Source organism: Chenopodium quinoa, unplaced genomic scaffold (assembly GCF_001683475.1).
Source record: "Chenopodium quinoa cultivar QQ74 unplaced genomic scaffold, ASM168347v1, whole genome shotgun sequence".
Classification (NCBI taxonomy): Eukaryota; Viridiplantae; Streptophyta; class Magnoliopsida; order Caryophyllales; family Amaranthaceae; genus Chenopodium; species Chenopodium quinoa.
Window position 1 is genome coordinate 1,083,719 of NW_018743199.1, and position 18,820 is coordinate 1,102,538.

Consider the following 18,820-nt stretch of genomic DNA (forward strand, 5'->3'; position numbering starts at 1 on the left):
TTCATGAGCTGCTCATTTTCCTCGGCTGAGAAGAGATTCACTCGTAGGCTTTCTGAGCCCACTTCCACTGGAAGCATTGCTTCGGATCCATACACCAGCTGAAAAGGTGAATGCCCCGTTGCCTCCTTCTCGGTTGTCCGGAGTGACCAGAGGGTTCCCGGAAGTTCCTCTACCCACTTGGACTTTTGATCCTCTACTCTTTTTCTGAGAGCGTTAAGGATCTGTTTATTTGCGGCTTCGGCTTGGCCATTACTCTGAGGGTGGCAAACCGCGGAGTAAGCCAATTTTATCCCGAATTGATCAGTGTATCGGCGCAAGGGCAGGTTGTCAAACTGTCTGCCGTGGTCGAACACAAAAACTTTTGGGATGCCGAACCGAGTTATTATGTTCTGCCAGATGAACTGTCTGACAGTTTGCTCAGATATGCTTGAAGCAGCTTCCGCTTCAATCCATTTGCTGAAATAGTCGATTCCGACTATCAGCCACTTTCTTTTGTATGGGGCCTCGGGAAAGGGTCCCAGAATATCCAACCCCCATTGTGCAAATGGAAGAGGATTAAGAATTGGCTGGAGATCTAGGCATGGCCGATGGATTACCGGTGCAAATTTTTGGCATTTCTCGCATTTTCTGACCATGTTCTTTGCATCCGAGATCATTGTAGGCCAAAAATACCCTGCCCTGAGAGCTTTGTGGGCTAAGGTTCTCCCTCCTATGTGGTTTCCGCAGATGCCGAGGTGAATCTCTCGGAGAATATAGTCGGCATCCGTTGGACCCACGCATTTCAATAATGGAGCGGAGAAGGATTTTCTGAGGAGTTGGCCGCCGAAGACGAGGAATCGTGAACTGATCCGCTTTATCTTGGAGGCCGAATTCCTATCCTCGGGGAGCTCGTCCCTGAGTTTATAAGCCAGGATGTCATCCATCCAGCTCGGCTCGAGTGCAGCGCAGCAGATTGATATTGCTTCGGCTACACTCTTTTCTCGGCGCACCTCCACATAGACAGAACGGCTTAACTCAGTCAGAGTTGAGCTTGCAAGTTTGGAGAGTGCGTCCGCTTGAGCATTTTGACCCCTTGGGATCAGCTCTACTTCGAAAGATCTCAGCTTCGCAATTGTCGATTTGATCCTTGTGAGGTAAGCTGCCATTGAAGGCTCTTTAGCCTCATACTCCCCCGGATCTGATTGGCGACCAGCTGAGAATCTGTCTTGAGGTAGACATGCTCGGCTTCCAACGATATGCACAGGTCTAAGCCAGCAATGGCTGCTTCATATTCGGCCTCGTTGTTAGAGGCTTTGAATGAAAATTTTAGTGCATACTCGAAGGTTTTGCCTTCGGGAGAGGTAATGACGACCCCTGCCCCCGAACCGTTCACGGTGGAGGACCCATCCGTGAAGACGGTCCAGATTTTCCTCCTTGCATCCAGAGTCTCCTGATAGGAGCACTCGGCCAAGAAGTCTGCCAAGGCTTGCGCCTTGATGGCTGTTCTCGGCTGATAACCGATACTGAACTCGGTGAGCTCGAAAGCCCACTTTGCTAGTCTACCGGATTTTTCAACCTTGCCGAGGACTTTCTCTAACGGCTGATCAGTTAGAACCGCTATTTGATGAGAATCAAAATAGGGTCGCAACTTCCGAGAAGCCACCACCACTGCATAAGCCACTTTTTCTAACAATGGGTAGCGCGTCTCGGCATCCGTCAGGGTGTGGCTGACGAAATAGATCGGCTGTTGAACTTTTTCTTCTTCCCTTAGCAGCACCGCGCTTACCGTGGCTGGACTGACCGCCACGTATAAGTATAGGATGTCTCCTACGACTGGCCTTGCCAGTGTTGGGAGTTGAGCCAGGTGTTCACGGAGCTGCTGAAAGGCTGACTTTTGTTCGTCTCCCCATTCAATGCCTTTTGAATTTTGGAGCTTCAGCGCCTTGAAGAAAGGGAGCCCTTTGTCTGAGGCTCGTGAGATGAACCTGGACAAGGCAGCCATTCTCCCGGCTAGACGCTGAATATCTCTTTTTGTCTTCGGCTCGGGGAGGTCTAAAGCAGCTTGTACTTTGGCGGGGTTTGCATCAATCCCCCTCTTGCTGACCATGAAGCCGAGGAACTTGCCTGACTTCACGCCGAAGACACATTTCTTCGGATTCAGCTTCATTTTGTATTTTCTGAGGGTGGCGAAGGTTTCGGCTAGGTCCGTGACATGATCTTTTTCTTTTATGCTTTTGACGATTGAGTCGTCAACATAAACCTCCATGTTTCGGCCTTTTTGCTCGGCGAAAACCTGATCAACCAACCTCTGATATGTTGCCCCCGCATTTTTCAATCCGAAGGGCATCATTCTGTAATTGTACAACCCGGAACTTGTTATGAACGCTGTTTTAGCTCGGTCCTCGGGGTGCATGAAGATCTGATGGTATCCCGAGAATGCGTCCATGAAACTGAGCAGAGCATGCCCGCTTGTCGAGTCGACCAGTTGGTCGATCCTCGGCAGCGGATAGGAGTCCTTGGGACATGCCCTATTCAGGTCCGTGAAGTCAACGCACATCCTCCAGTTACCATTTGCCTTCTGAACCATTACAACATTGGCCAGCCACTCCGGATACTGACAGGGTTCAATGAACCCAGCATCTAGGAGCTTATCGACCTCAGCTGCGATGTTCTGGTTCTTTTCGGCGGAGTAGTTCCGCTTTTTCTGCTTAATGGGTCGACTGGAGGGGTCGACATTAAGCCTATGGGAGACGAAGTCCGGATCAATCCCGGGCATTTCTGCGGCTGAGAAGGCGAACACGTCTCCACTGGCCCGTAGGAGTTGGACGAGTGCCGCACGGGTGTTTGGCTCCAGTGACGACCCGATGCTAACACATCTGTTCGGATCTCCTACGGTCAGTTCTATTGACTCGGTCAGGTCATCCGTTTCCATGCTCTTAGAGTTGGATTCCTCGAATTCCGGCCTGCTATCAATATTAGCAGACTTTCCTGACCGCGGCTGGCCATCAGAGTCGTTCGGCTCTGAGGCGGAGTCAGCCTTTTGGCCCCCATCAGATTTCTCGTTGTCTGGGGCTTCATTAGCCGAAACGTCTGAGCCTCTCGGCTTTTTGGCGTTTCGGTCCCGGTGCTTTTCCTCCCCATCGCCACGGTCGCCTCGGCGAGACGTGGATGGCTTGAGGTGATTGCATCGGCGGGCTTCTTTTTGACTGCCCTTTATTTTCTCGGAGCGTCCCTCGTCTGAAACGTATATCATGATTTGATGATACGTGGAGACGACTCCTTGAATGCCGTGAATGAGGGGTCTCCCCATGATCACGTTGTATGCAGATGGAGCATCTACGACCAAAAATTCGGCCATGATATTCCTAGCTGCTCGGCCTTCGCCGATGGTGACAGGAAGTGTAATCTTCCCGTCAGGATACGAGGAAGAGCCGTTGAATCCAGACACCGGGTAGGGTGCGGGGGCCAGGTGCTCGGCTCCCATCCTCAGCTGGTCGAACGCTCCTCGGAAGAGGATGTTCGCCCCGCTACCGCCGTCGACGAGGGTCCGCCAGACGTTGCGGTTGGCGATGCCCAGAATGATTACTAGTGGGTCATCGTGGGGGTATACCACCCCCTCACAGTCTTCGGCTGTGAACAGGATGTTCGGCGCCGGTGACTGGGACTGCCGAAGCTCAGCCTGATGAATCTGATGGGTTAGACCCCTCAGTTGGCGTTTGGCTGTGCCTCGCGAGATTCCCCCGGAAATAACTAGGATGTCGAGGGACCCCTTGCCCTGAGGTCCCTTATCCTTCTTCCGAGCGAAGTTGAGGTCCTGCCGAGAATCTTTTTCAGCTTTTTTCTCCTCGCGCCTGTCCGCGAGGTATTGGCTCAGGTACCCCTTGCGGACCAGATCCTCAATCTGGTCCTTCAGCTGGACGCAGTCCTCGGTGCGATGTCCGGGTGAGTCATGGAACTCGCACCACTGGTCCTTTCCCCTCGTCTGATGCCAGGGAGGCAACGGACGAGGTTTTTTGAATCTCCCCTCGTCCTTCGTCGTGCTGAAAATCTTAGCACGGGGAAGGGAGAGTGGAGTGTATGAATCGTACCTTCCCGTGTAGGGAAAGTGTCTTTCCTTCTTCGGCTCGGCAGCAGAGGACGGTTCTGAGGCCTTAGCCTTCCCTTTCCTCTGCGCCGAGACTTCGGGCTGCTGCCCTTTCGGCTTCTCAATTCTCGGACGAGACTGAGACCTGGATCTGTTCCACTCCTCGGCTCGGATGAACCTATCCGATGCTTCCAAGGCTTCCTCCAGGGTCTGCGGGGGATGCATGACCATGAAGTCCAGGAACTTTCCAGCTTGGAGGCCGTTCCGTAGCGCGAACACGGCCAGGCCTTGATCCAGGCTTGTGATTCCGGATGACTCGTTGCTGAAGCGAGTCAGGTAGTCGCGGAGGCTCTCGTCCTCCGCCTGCTGCAGACTCATTAGCTCTGCAGTGGTCTTCTCTCGGCGGTTGGCCGTAGAGAATTTGCTCTTGAACTTGTTGGAGAGGTCGTTCCAACCGGTTATGGAGCCTTCCTTGAGCCCTTTGGTGATCCAGGACTGGGCAACACCTTTGAGGGTCGTAGGAAAGTATTTACACCAGGTAGCCTCAGACCTCGGGTTCAGATACATGTGCCCCTCGTAAGAGGCAATGTGATCCTTAGGATCTGAGGTACCATCGTAAGTAATATGTGCCGGGATTTTGACCGTTGGCACATGCTCTTCCAGAATCCACTTCTGGAAGGGCGAGTTCGATGGAACCATGACCGCCTTCCCCTTGTACCCGGCCTCAGGGACCTCGCTCCCTCCTCTCTCAGAGGTGGAAGTGGTTTTCGTCCCCGGCTGAGACAAGGTTGGGTGGGGTCCGGTATCCTCTGGGAAGGTGAGGCGGCTATGCACACTCACCTCCCTCGAACCCAAGCGTTCGTGAACGCTTTGGCGGGCGAATTCCGGGTCCTTGGAGGGCCCCATGGAATTCTGAGCTTCAGAGTGGTCAGAGGGTTGAGGGTTCCTCCTCCTCTCCTTACTGGAGTTTCGGGTGTCCCCTCGCCACCTCTGGCCGAGCTCTCTATGTGGTGGAACTTGTCCACCATCATCCTGACCGATCCTCCTTTTCAGGTTTCTCGGCTGGTGATCATCAGGCATCTGGATTGGAGCCCCTTGAGCTTTAAGGAACTCCATGCAGATGGCCACTGCTCTGGCCACTTCCTCGGTGGAGGGTCCGGAGGGAGGAGTCTCCCGCGGATGTGACCTGGATTGCACGCTATGGCGCGGCGGGGAGTTCCTCGCACCTGAGCCACTCGGTCTCGGGGATGGCCCCGGCTGCCGAGTGTGGTGCGAGGTGTTCTCCTCCTGGAGGCTAGGACCTCTTGAGGCTTCCCTTTCCGGAGAAATGGGGGCCTCCGATTCGGAAGAGGCTTGCTCCGGGGAGGGATAAACCGGCTGGCGTTCCCTCACCGTAATCCGGCCTCCTCCCTTCTTAGCCTTCTTGGAACTCTTTCCACTCTTAGTCATGGCGACTGCCGGAGTGTTTGATGACTGACGCGAAATTTAGTAGCGTTCCCCACAGACGGCGCCAAATTGTTTCGGATGAAAACAATCGAATCTCGGAAGATCCTTTTATCTTGAGGGAACTTGGTCTCGGTCCGAACGACGCAGGAGCCGAGGGTTTCCTGCACAACAAATACACGTAAACTAGCCTCGGGGGGGACGCCGAGGAAGGCCCCTCCGATGCTTAAGTCAGTATATTAGAGAGAGAAAGCTGTGCAAGAGTTTAGTTGCTTGAGGCTTTATTGTCTTACCAAGAATTGACCAAATTGTTGGCTTTTATACCTTGGCTAATGAAGGAGGCGGATTGGGCCCGGAAGTCAGTTGGGCTGGGCCAAGCTGATTGGGCCGTTGACTGACCTTGACATGGCTTTGAGGATGTTGATTTTTGACTTTAGCACATTTGGAGAGTTGAACCTTAACCTTGGGCTTTTAATTGGATCATTCAGTGACCAGGCCCAATTGGACTAAATTGGACCCAAACAGGTTTGAACATGCTACATACTGTACGTACAATAATGCTAAAATCATTCAAGGTAAGTTTAAGTTAAAGTTCAAGTAGTGTATCAACATTCTACTGTACATTAATTGTATCTTGAACATTATGAACCAAAAAAAAAAAAAACAAACTCTTATTTAATTTGTGATTTAATGCTTAATTATTCTAATATTACAATTTCTACCTTCTTATAAAATCCTTAAGTTACGTTGGTTTAAAATCTTCGTACTAAAAATTCTAAGGAATTTCATTTCTTTACCTGAAAAAAAAAATAATAAAACCCTCATAATATTAATGGTGTAACAATTGAACCGCGTTGTCTCCAAAATGGATTCGATGAAACAGATTGTTTTTGTGAATATGCGAGTTACCAACGGCTAGATAGGTTTCTGCTAGGAATACTACTGTAAAGATTGATTCTAGGGGCCTAGATAGCCCACGCTCACAGTTTCGACTTGTGGTTATTATCCAAAACAGCAACTTTTCAAAGTGCAGGGGTTATTAGCATGTAAGGGTTATTTATTCATGGGTTACTCTTATCCAGGAGTTATTTGTAGGGTACGGTGTTACTTGTATGAGTTACTTATTCAGGGGTTACTACTCAGTTGCTTAGCACGATTTCCGTGTGAGAGTAACTCCTGATGGACCGAGTAACCCTTGAGTAAATAACACCTAATTAAGTAATCCCTATAATTTTAATTTCCCTTGACTAAACAAGTAACTCCTGACCAAACAAATAACCCCAGAATAAGTAACTCCTACAAGTAACCCCTGACCAAATGAGTAACACCCCTTACAAGTAACCCCCTACAAATAACCCCTGACCAAACGAGTAACCTTTTACAAGTAACGCCGGCCACACGATGTGGCCAACTACATATAAAAAATTGCGTATGGTGAACTGTAGAGTATTCATATTTTTTATTCCCTACTTTATTTTAAAGTTTACTCGCTTTGTCTTTACAAATCATCTCATTTGCATTTTGTGTAGTTTGATTCCACTCAAAAAGAGGGGATGAGATTTGAACTAATGACTTCTTGACACGTTAGATCATCTCAACTAAAAACTTAAGTTGGTAGTTCGTTGAATTCCATAATCGGTTATGTATTCTATCAAAAACTTTATTTTTGAATTGTTAAAAAATATAGAAAGTCAATCTTATGAAGATATAACAAATTATCCTACGTAGTATATGATAAATGTTTTTCTTATGTATAAATAACAAAATATGTAAAAAAAAAAAAAAAAAAAAAAAATTAAGTTTGATCACATGAATAGAAAACGAGAAAATATAAAAGACAAAGGGAATAGCACAGCAAATACTTTAATTTGTAGCTTACAACAAATTCAAGCAACAAATTGGTTATGTATTCTTGTACAAGTTATCACTATCAAGCAACACTACTATGTCTTAGTGGTACTAATAAAGTTCCTTTCAATTCCTTCCCTTACAACAAATTTCACTCAACACCCTCCTGAAAAATAAAATTACATCATAAGAGGGAAAAAAATAACAGAAAAAATAAGTGAAAAAAAAATATATATGTATCAATTGGAACAACATGGTTTCTTGTTAAAATTATTACTAACCCCAACATTAATGTTGGTGCCTTGAGGTAAAGAACCGGAAGCTTGTTGAGCAGCTAAAGATTTCTTGCTAATAACTTGGTAAATATCTAAGAGAATTGTTTGAAAAGCCTTCTCAACATTGGTTGAGTCTAAGGCAGATGTTTCGAGGAAAACGAGTTCTTCCCTCTCGGCTAAGAACTGCCCTTCCTGCTGGGAAACCCCCCTCAGATGCTTAAGATCGGACTTGTTGCCAACTAACATAATCACGATGTTGGAATCTGCGTGGTCACGTAGCTCATGAAGCCACCGGTTAACGTTGTCGAAGCTTTGCTTCTTGGTTAAGTCATACACTAACAGGGCTCCTACAGCTCCCCTGTAGTATGCACTTGTTATGGCTCTGTACCTTTCTTGCCCTGCTGTGTCCCATATTTGTGCTTTCACCACTTTGCCTTCTATCTGCACTAACACTAGTAATTATACCTTCAATTTTACACAGGATAGTTTTATTTTACTTGTCTAGATTTTTATGTACAAACCGTAATTAATTTTATACGACAATTTCACACATAGTTTAAAGGTTTTTCACATACAGATGTACCGATATACCCATAAACATAATTTCCCTGATATACCCATACACCGATATATATGGAATGCAATAACGATATACTTGTATATAAATTGACGAAAAGATAGATGATTCGATAACATAAAACATTTTTGATAAACTCACCTGTAACGTTCTTGTAGCAAATTCAACTCCAATTGTTGACTTGGATTCCAAGCAAAACTCATTTCTGGTAAATCTTGACAGAATATTGGATTTACCAACACCTGAATCTCCAATCAAGACAATCTTGAATAGATAATCATATTCATGATCAACTTTATAAGCCATTGATTATAAAAATAAGTAACTTTCAATAAAACAAATTATCTATTTGATCAAATATACATGTTTAAGATATTTTCTTTGGAGAAAAAGAAGAATAAAATGGAGGGTAAATAACACTTATACAACTCATAACGTTTTTTTGAACTTATCTAATTTAGGAGCCTTAAAATTTTGAGGGTTGAAGAATTGATTTGCACATAAATCACTCAATAAAAAAGAAAATTACAATGAAGTGAATAAATTGGCAAACGAATTAAGGGATCATATGAGATCATTGTTGGCGGCAAAAGAAATTAGACAATCTATTTATTCCTAGCATGAAAGATAAGCAATGTATATATATATTGACTAATTAGTCATTTAGTCCTTGTGAGTTGTGACATGCTAGTTATTTTGATAAGTTAAGCTAATACATTCTTCAATATTTTCTTAACTATATGAATATACATTAAAAAACATGAAAATTTGAATCTACACCCTCCAAGTTTGACAAATAATATATCTTCAAACCTAAAATACTGAAAAAAATTATAATACAGAGTCCTTCATTTTTATATAGTTATTACAATTATTATTATTTTTTTACACTTGTCAATATATAATAAATTCAATTGTTAACATTATAAAATATCTTTAACCGTGAATATCTTTGGCTATATATAAGCAAAAATTACAAAAAGTTCATACTTGAAAATTTTATAATAAGATGATTTTAATAAGATCTCACATGCTTATTTTTTTTTCTATTGTATAAGTCATAAACTGTGGTCAAACTTATTTTATTTTGTCTACATGAATAAGTGAGTCGAACTTACGGAAACGGAGGTAGAATCATCAATGTTGATGTTGTGTAAATATACATTAAATGAATCATTAAGATTTTACACTTATGTGTGTGTATGTCTGTTTTTTTTTTTAAAATAATAAAACACAAAAGAAGTAGTAATAGTACTATAGTAGTACTATATGTAAATCGTTCAAAAGTAGTAGAATTTGTTATATACACCCAGGTGTATTTACACCCGGGGTCATTTGCTCATTTAATCAACAAATGAGCAAATAATATTTTTAGGCATTTGTTGATTGTATAAGCAAAGACCCCAAGTGTACAATATACCCGGGTGTACATAATAGGCTCTTTAAAAGTAAAATTTTCTTAAAAAAATATATAAAATAAAATAAAATTAAGGTGCAAAACTAGAAGTGTTGCAAATTGAGAAAAAGAAATGAAGCATCTCAACAGTACAATATTTTCCTAACAGTGTACTACAGTACTTGTAAAAAACTTTACCCACATATATTTAATGATCATACGATGGTATGCTAACTTTACACAGTTGGTTTAAAAGTTTAAATGGACAGACATCGTATTGGATCTTTTTGTAAAAGTCCTCACTCACTCACAGTGTGCAGCATTCGATACAGAAAAAGGCAGACAAACTTCAAGAGCCACAACGTTGTCAAATGAGTCAAATCAACAATGTTGGAATATAATCGCTCAACTTGTCAAAGACAATCTATGTTAGCACTGATCGAAAACATCAGTCGGCTGCGACGTGTGCTGAAATATTGCATAAAAAATCACTTCAACATCGCATCAAAGGAAATAGAAATATGCTTTAGATATTGAGAAGATTTTATACCAGAAACACGAGTTAACCAATAAAAACTAAAATCGGACATGAGAAAATTATTTAGCAGATGAACATACAGTGACAGAAACTAGACAAAAACATCAGAAAATAATGCTGATGTGCAAAAGCATATCTAGGAGACCAACAGAATGGGAAGATGTTGAAATTTACCACTCAATTATAGATAGAACCATAGAGGAGACTACTCAACAAAACTAAATACTTCATATCTTAAACAGTAAAGCAAGGGAAAAAGGCTCTGCCATCAAGACAGAGAGCATCATGTAATGCTAGACATTATCTCTTAGGACTTGTTCAAATAGAAGCAAGCTTTACTAGATATCAAAGTTACATTAACTAAGAGGCTAAGATTGCAGACATTTAAGACAAAGCTACGATATTACAATCAAAGACATCAAACTAGAAAATTTAGGTAATAGAGTCCGAACAAGAGTTGATCCCAGTATTTGATGTAAATGAGAGAATTAATGCTCAACGACTAACCCTCTCATTAGACATCTTGTTTAGCTGAAAATCCTATAAAGTCTGGATAAGCACCCAACAGTCATTCATTGACATGAAAATTGCAATAAATTATTTCACATCATAATCACAAACAAAATTATATCACGCTCCCTCACACCCATTGGGCTTATAATGTGGATGCAACTTCCCATACCCAACACGTTGAAAGGAGGGGTTGATGAGATTTGAACCCGTGACCTTAATGTCACGCTAACTCCTAGTTCCATAAAAAAACCAACTCAGCCAAAAGCTTAAGTTGATGGTTGAAGCCTAAGATCGGTTTATATATTCTATCACAGACAAATCTAACTTGGTCTGCTGCTCAACAATTGGACTATTGGACTGGAAAGTTATCAAAGAGTACATTGGACTATTGGAGTATGCTATAAATACAAACCAGAGCACAGAAAAACAACACTACATTTCATGAATACTAATCATATGCATCTAATTTCTTGATTTCTTCCAATTGCAAACACATATAGGGAAGAAAGGAAAACACACACACACACACACACACACACATAAATCCTAACTCAAATGAGATGCCTTTTCAGCATAATAGCAGACTTTCATCCTAGACAAGATTAAAAAAAAAAAAATTAAATTGGGGTGGAGGGGGGACCTGAAGTAGATGAGGAAGAAAATCACTACCTTGCTCAACCATTATCCATCCTCCACTAGCACTCCTTGTAAATACGCGTGGTTCTCCCATTTGAAAAGTTTCCTTCCAATTTGGATGTTGAATCAAATAATCCCACTGCCTGATGGTAACACAAAGGGAGTTGAAATAAATATTGGAACATCAAACAATAGAATTAAGAGCTTAGACAGAAGTTCAGGCATGCTTAAGCTTAACTGATCTAGATGAATGTATAATACTAACCAAAACCCAATGAAGATTCAACAATAGAGTAATAGGAGAAATTTTTCACTAAGGAAATTAAGATGTAATTTGTAAATAAAATTACTAAAACAGGTTGACCACGAGAGAGGCCGAAAGTCTACGTCAAAAATATCAGTAAGAGCAAGAAAAGGAAGAGTGATGATTAATGAACACCAGTAGAACAAAAATATCGGATCAATTTTCTACTTCCAAGAGATAATCCCATCTCTAGATAGCCAAAAATTCAACTCTACTAGACTACAGCAATGCATCTGCCATCTGTTTTACATATTCAAGCACCCTTCATATCACATTATCACCTTTTCATCTGCTGATCAATGATCATTGACAGAAAGGGAGTGAGAAAGCACATACAAATGTGAAATTTAAAAGAAACTGCTGATGACACGTGTCTAGACAACTCAGACCTTCTTTGATTATGCACAAAATCTGGGGCCTCAGCAAAAGGTGAAGTAGAACAAGTACGAAGAACTTCTGAATCAGGTAACTGCTGTAGGAAAAAAGCCATACGTACAAGGCGTGAACTCCTGCAACAGTCGTAATCACATGATCCACATCAGAAAACAGCAATGAGCCTAAAAAGAATTGAGAGCATTAAATATACTAATAGACAATTAACCTACATATAAGAAGCCATAATAACTTTAAGGCATATAAGTAATCTTAATCTTAAGGAAAATCTTGGATGGCCACTAGCAGATAGAATAGCAACAAAAAACTTTTACCAAGTGCATGGGGCAATTATGAACCGGTCAGTTTGAGTGTCATATGTCTCAAGTAACTTATTTCTCCAACGAGCGTCCATAAAAGAACCAGAGATGCGGATTCTCCTAACAATTTCATCTGGGCATCTTGTGGTCTGGTCAAATGTGGCTGGGATGATATTTCCTGTTCTAGTTTCTACCTGAAATGAAATAGATTATGAGATCAAAACAAAGCATTCTAAATGCATATTATTTAAGCTATTTTGAGGTACATCCAACCTATTTAATCATATTGAAAGCAGGCAATATGGATACCGATAGGAATTGATATTCTATCGTGGGACACATAGCTCAAAATCATGACTTCATGAGTAGTGGCTAATTGCTCACCAGCGGATGAACCAAATCAATGTGAAGGTTCATTGCTCACCAGGATGCCGCCAATTATCGAAGTGCATTCCTTGTTAGTATTGTGGCTAAGGACAAATAAAGGTTGGATATGAAACCTCATCACACTTGGAGCTTTAATTAGATTTAAATAGCCTGTGAAGCCTAATTAAGATTTTTAGGTACCAATATTCTGGTTTGCAAAGCTAAACATAAATTTGCAAATCCATGCCTTACTAAATTAAAATATTAGATTCTCAAAACACAAATTTTCAAAATAATATTAACTCCTTAATACATAGTACATAGGTATTAGGTACATTTTGCCTCCATTTCACATTACATGCATTTTTTTAACTTACTACACTATTCATTTATCAACTTTGATTACAGTTTTTTACTTATATATACAATTTTAATGCTAATATGTAAAATATTGTTGGATTAGTTTTAACGTGTATTTTCAAAATATATACAAAAACTTATAGTCAAAGACTCAAAGTTGTGTTTAGACAAAGTGAAAAAGTCACAACAACACAACGTTGCAACTATATTGAAAAAGAGGAAGTACATCTCTAAATTTTGCACTAGTGGTAATTTAAATTTGACTTGCAATTCGGAATTTGTGATGCAATCATGAAATATATAGAGGATAAACCAAAACAATTTAAAGTCTCATTGCTCACCAGCACACCGCTGAATATCGGAAGTGCATTCCCGGCAGTATCTTTTCTGGTATTGTGGCCAAGAACAAATAGAGTTTGGATATGAAACTTTACCACACTCTTTCCCAAGGCTTCAATAATTTTTGCACACAGGGGAAAAGAATGGTCCTTCTGCTCTGAACTGTCTCCAGTTTGTTCAGTATGCTGCATTAAAAAAATAACAAAAATATAATCATTTTTGAGCTGGATAGGGAGAGAACAACAAAAGAGTTAAGAAGTTACTCAGACTTTATCTATGTTATCTTCAAACCCTCCAATAAGATGCACCTGCAGAATGTGCCTTAAAACTGTCAAAACTTGTGTAAGTTAGAATACATAAAGGTAAACTAAACAGTAAACTTACATCCAGCTCAGTATCATGTCCACAATCTCCTAATTTTGACAGCATTTGAGACAGGCCAAGGTCTACAATCTCTGGAGAATCCAAGTGAGCAACTGAAGTCCTGAAGAGGGCCAAGTAAATAAGATAAACAGAATCTAGCTATCTAAGAGAATTCCGTGTTAGCTGAACCTTAAACCAATGGAACTTACATTCCATTGTTCCGGTTCCTAATTACAATGCCCACACAAGTAGTCGCTTCGTCCGTGCCAATAAACTTTTGTTGAAAATAAAATAAAGCAACGAAACATAATAAATTTAAGTTAAGCAGAGTTAGCAGACAATGGAAAACTATAGATGGATGTACTAGCGTTAATAAAGCATAATTGAGAGTTTTACATAAAATGATATAAATGGCCATCACTACCACCTTTACAGCTCTATTTCCATAGGGAAGTCTACACAGTTGCAAACTAATACGACATTTCCTTCATAAGCAACCCATTTAGAGTCTTAAGCCTCTTCACAATTTTTATGATACCACTTTACTAATCCCAGTTATCTAGATCCAGTAAAATTATGCTATCTAATAACAAATGCAATTTACATGAAAATACCCATTCATAGTCGCATAAAGAAGAAGAAAAAGGAAAAAGAGCAAAAACTGAATCAATTTTATAAATACATGTTTAAATATCTGACTCAAAATAAAGTATTATGTTGACCTACATCCACAAGCATAGGGTCCACTGTAGCATATTCTCTTTGAAACAAATAAACATGCTTGCTCGATGTATCAGAAGTCGAAAACTTCTTCTCGAGGATTGCTTTGAAAGAGAGTGAAGCAGAGACAAGAACAGGGTGCGTCATCAGAGCAACAAGATCACAATTTCCCTATCAAATATATGAAATTTTCAAGAACACTATGAGAAAAGCCATATAATATAGCTAATAGAATGACTTGAATATTACAGATAATATTATTTAGGAAAAGATAAAGTAAACATAAGACTATTAGAAGATGGGACACTATCTCCATAGAAGTATAAAAGTAGAATAGCATAACAATGACCTCCGTGGAGGACAATAACTATTAAATTTTGAGATAACATGAAATGGGTCTGCGCAACCCGAACAATGAGGAGAAGAGTCTGATTCACAAACAAGGCCAAAAGAGGTTCCATACTAAAACCAATTGGTAATAGTTGAAGTAACTCCTCTACTTTACAAAGTAGAATCATATCTCCTCTTTCTCCAATGTGGGACACTCACAAGTGAATTTACAATGGTTTTCAAACGGTATCACATAGTTAACTATTATACCCCAAACCAACATAGAAAAAGTAATAGCTCAACATCAATAACTGCTCTATTTGCCCCCAAAATGACGAGGAGATATAAAGGAGAAAAAAAATGAAGTAGTTTCTAAAATTAAGGCAGATCAATTTTACCAAAAATATTTAGTTTCTGCAGTAGAATTGATATTTTCTAGACAATGATCCATGTTTCTAGAACCCTGAGTTCCCAACCTTCCCCACCCTACCATGCTTTTGTGTGTAAAACAGTTTATCTTTCATTTTGTCACTCTAAGCACTAACATCTGAACGCGAAAAGAATGATGATGTATTGTACATTTGCTAAACATGTATTATAGCAAGATTATCACACATAAGGTACCTGATTGGTGGAATTGCGGTCATACAAAACCCCGCCAACAAATATCATTATTGCTAAATAGCTTCTCAACTGCAGCAGAACTCAAATAAAGGTGAACTGAAGGCTGAAAGTATGGGGAAACGCTGGCTATTCAGCAAGAAGCACCTGCAAAATGAACAAATCCCATTTACGACAACAATCAAAGCCTTAATCCCAAAAATGGGGTCAGATACATGATCAAATACCATTGCAAAGGATATTGAAGCGTTTCACTGGTCTAAACCTAATGAGAAGCAAAATCAAAGCCTCTCTTAGGCTATCAGTATGTTGTGCTCAATCTATTTACACTTATTTCATGAAAAATACATTCATAGTCAATTTACAATCAAAATAAGTTGGGTTAAATTCAAATAAATGAAAATTAAGAGCGAAATGTATTCAGTAATTCTACTCTTTCATAATCAAAATAGGAAATCAAAACAATGCAACTAAAATTACCCCAATTTGATCAATTACGAGTAGACTAGTCTAGTTTCTAAGAAAGCGCTAAAGGAGAGAGTAAAAGAGAAGCAAGCTCACCAATTATGGCAAATGAAGGCATTGCACTGATGATTGTACAGCCGTCGATAGAATTCCGGCGGTTGAGAATGCTAGGTCAACCGTCAGGGAGCCGAAGCGACGCCGATCACGAAAAACGGAAAAGGAAGAAAGAAAAGAGCAGCTTACAATTGACTGAATTCCGGCGAGAATACGGTGGTGGACCGGTGGTGCGACGTCGTGGTCAATGGTTTAGGGAATCTGAGAGTCACCGGAAGAGCAATTGGCAGTTTGGCGTTTTCACGAAACTTGGGTTTTAGTTTGAACGTTTGAAGCCTAACTTTAGTCAACCCAGATAGTTGACATTTACAAGTTTTTACAAGAGTTTCAATTTACAACGAGATCAATGACTCAAGTCACTCAACAACAAATTAAAACTTTTTTTTAAGCACAAATTTTATTTTTTTTTTACACATAACATACGACATATATTAATTAATTAGAGTTTTACAAATAAAACATACAGCCTCATTCCGCAAAGCAAGATTAGAGGCTGTAAAATAGCTAATTAAATAGGGCCTTAAAATAAGCAGAAAATTAAAGACCCTACCCCTTAGTAACAAAGTGCCCCTTCGAAAAGTTTGAAATCCAACGCTAATGATATCAATAATACTACTACTACGATAACAACACAAGAGACTACTCCTCGTCAGAATCATCTGTAGCATTCAGACAGCCACAGCAGCTAGCTCCGCATTGAAGATAGGCAATACTGGTTCAGGACAAGCAAGGTATAAACGATGCCCAACACTCATAGCAAGTCCAATTTGAGCCAATTCATGAGCTACTGCATTATTGTTCCTCTTTACATGGAGAATTTCAAAAGTATCAAAATACTTGATGTCTTCCTCGATGTCCTTCACCACTGCTGCCAGTTCATGATGAAGAGTTCCACCAGCAGAATTCAGCATAACACTTAAAGACAAAGCATCAACCTCTAACTCCACATCCTTCACTTCTAGACGCTTCACCAAAGAAATTCCTTCTCTGACTGCTAAAAGCTCAGTTGCGAAAGCTGTGACAGCATTAAATTTGCTTGAGAATCCCATGATCCAGGATCCATCATCCCTTCTTACCACTCCTCCTCCAGCTGCAACATTAATGGCAGACCAAGCCCCATCTGTATTGAGTTTGACCCAGCCTTTAGGGGGTGGGCTCCAAGTGTTCTGAGCATTAGAATTGCTAGGAGCATCTGTGACCTGTGTCTTACCCTGCAGAATATGATTAGTGCACTGATAGTCTACAATGAATCTGCTAAAAACTACTCGAGAATTAAACATTTTAAGATCAAAAACTGCTATGTTTCTTTGCTTCCATATGTGCCATATAGCTATTGTAAATGTCATTTGCCAATGTCTATTCATAGCTAAATTAAAATCAATCCAATCCTTCCAATCCAAAGAGAAGAAACTTTGAAAATTAAAGGAAGAAGGAAGAGGAATTTTAGCAAAGATATCTTTCCATAAAATAGCAGAAGAAAAACAATCCCGAAACAGATGAACATGTGACTCAGAATAGAGGTTACACCTAGCACAAATAGGAGAAATAAAGGGTAGGAAAACCGTTAATTTCTCAGCTACAGGGAGGATGGTGTGAACTACATTCCAGAGTAACATTTTATATTTTGCAGGGACAGTAACTTTCCAGAGAGATTTCCAAGCAGTGAAGTAAGAAAAGGAATGATAGGAAGTAGAGAGAAGAAAATGATATGCAGATTTAATTGTGAACTCACCTGTCTTGGACAAAGTCCAATGAATGAAATCATCCAAAGTTGAGGTTCTAGAAATAGGAGTGGCTAAAATTTCCAAAATTAGGAAGGCAGGTAGCATATGTTTGATGTCATCTAAGTACTACACTCCATTTCTAATGATGTTACTGACAAACCAATTAGCTTTATCCGGGGGAATATCACATGAAATAAGAAGATGAATTGGAGCTGAACCTACCCAATGGTGATACCAAAGGGAAGTAGATGTTCCATTTCCTATCCCAATTTTCATTCCCGAAGCAAGAAGATGTCGACCCTTAAGAATATCCCTCCAAATTGGAGAATGAGAATATTTAGGAGCACAGTCAAAAAGAGCAGAATTTTTTAAATATTTTTCATTGAAAATTCTCACCCATAATTTCGAGGGATTGTTTAAAAGAGTCCAACCTAGCTTAGCCATAAAACAAACATTCCACTCTCTTAGCCTCCTAATTCCCAACCCACCAGCAGCAAGGGGCATGGTTACATACTTCCAGGCAAGTCTGGGACTATAGTGAATGTTGTCAACCTTGTTCCATAAAAATTTCCTACACCTTTGCTCCAATTTATCCAGCACAGAAACAGGAATAAGATTAGTTTGCATATGATAAACTGGGTAAGAATTTAAAACTGATTTGATTAAGGTACACCTCCCTGCAAGGTTCAAAAGCTTTGCTTGCCAACCCCTAATTCTATCCATAGATTTATCAAGAAGACCAAAATAGTGAGAAGGTTTGAGCTTGTTTGGACTAATTTCAATACCTAAATATTTGCCAAAAGAGATTGAACATTTGAAACCAAAAACATTGGCAGTATCATTTCTTATCAAATGATTCATACTAGGGGGAAAAATCATGGAAGATTTAGCTTGATTCAGCCTTAGACCAGATATATCACCAAAAAGATTTAACACATTTAACATCTCATTGATATTTTCCTTAGAGGAATTACCAAAGAGAAAAACATCATCTGCATAAAAAAATGTGAGACATATGAATAGAAGAGGTGAGTCTAATTGGTTTCCAAAGTTTCCTTCTAACATGTTGCTCAATCATGATAGACAATCTCTCCAAACATAACACAAAAATATAGGATGATAAAGGATCACCC

The 18,820-nt window shown here is 40.4% G+C and overlaps 1 protein-coding gene across 1 annotated transcript; it reads right to left on the reverse strand.

The window, feature by feature from the left end:
- Window positions 1-7,096: 7,096 nt before the first annotated feature.
- On the reverse strand, window positions 7,097-8,785 carry LOC110733255 (ras-related protein Rab2BV-like). The gene is made up of 2 exons (XM_021913270.1): window positions 8,348-8,785; window positions 7,097-8,070 (listed from the first exon to the last, which is right to left on the reverse strand). The coding sequence occupies exons 1-2, from the start codon at window positions 8,510-8,512 to the stop codon at window positions 7,594-7,596; spliced, it is 642 nt and encodes a 213-aa protein (XP_021768962.1). The 5' UTR covers window positions 8,513-8,785; the 3' UTR covers window positions 7,097-7,593.
- Window positions 8,786-18,820: the final 10,035 nt, after the last annotated feature.

What these genes read in the sequence shown, in the direction of transcription:
- LOC110733255 (XM_021913270.1), bottom strand. Translation starts at nt 8,512, where the DNA reads ATGGCTTATAAAGTTGATCATGAATATGATTATCTATTCAAGATTGTC. An exon ending in TTGCTACAAGAACGTTACAG is followed by an intron (nt 8,071 to 8,347) that starts GTGAGTTTATCA and finishes GTGTTAGTGCAG; the next exon opens with ATAGAAGGCAAAGTGGTGAA.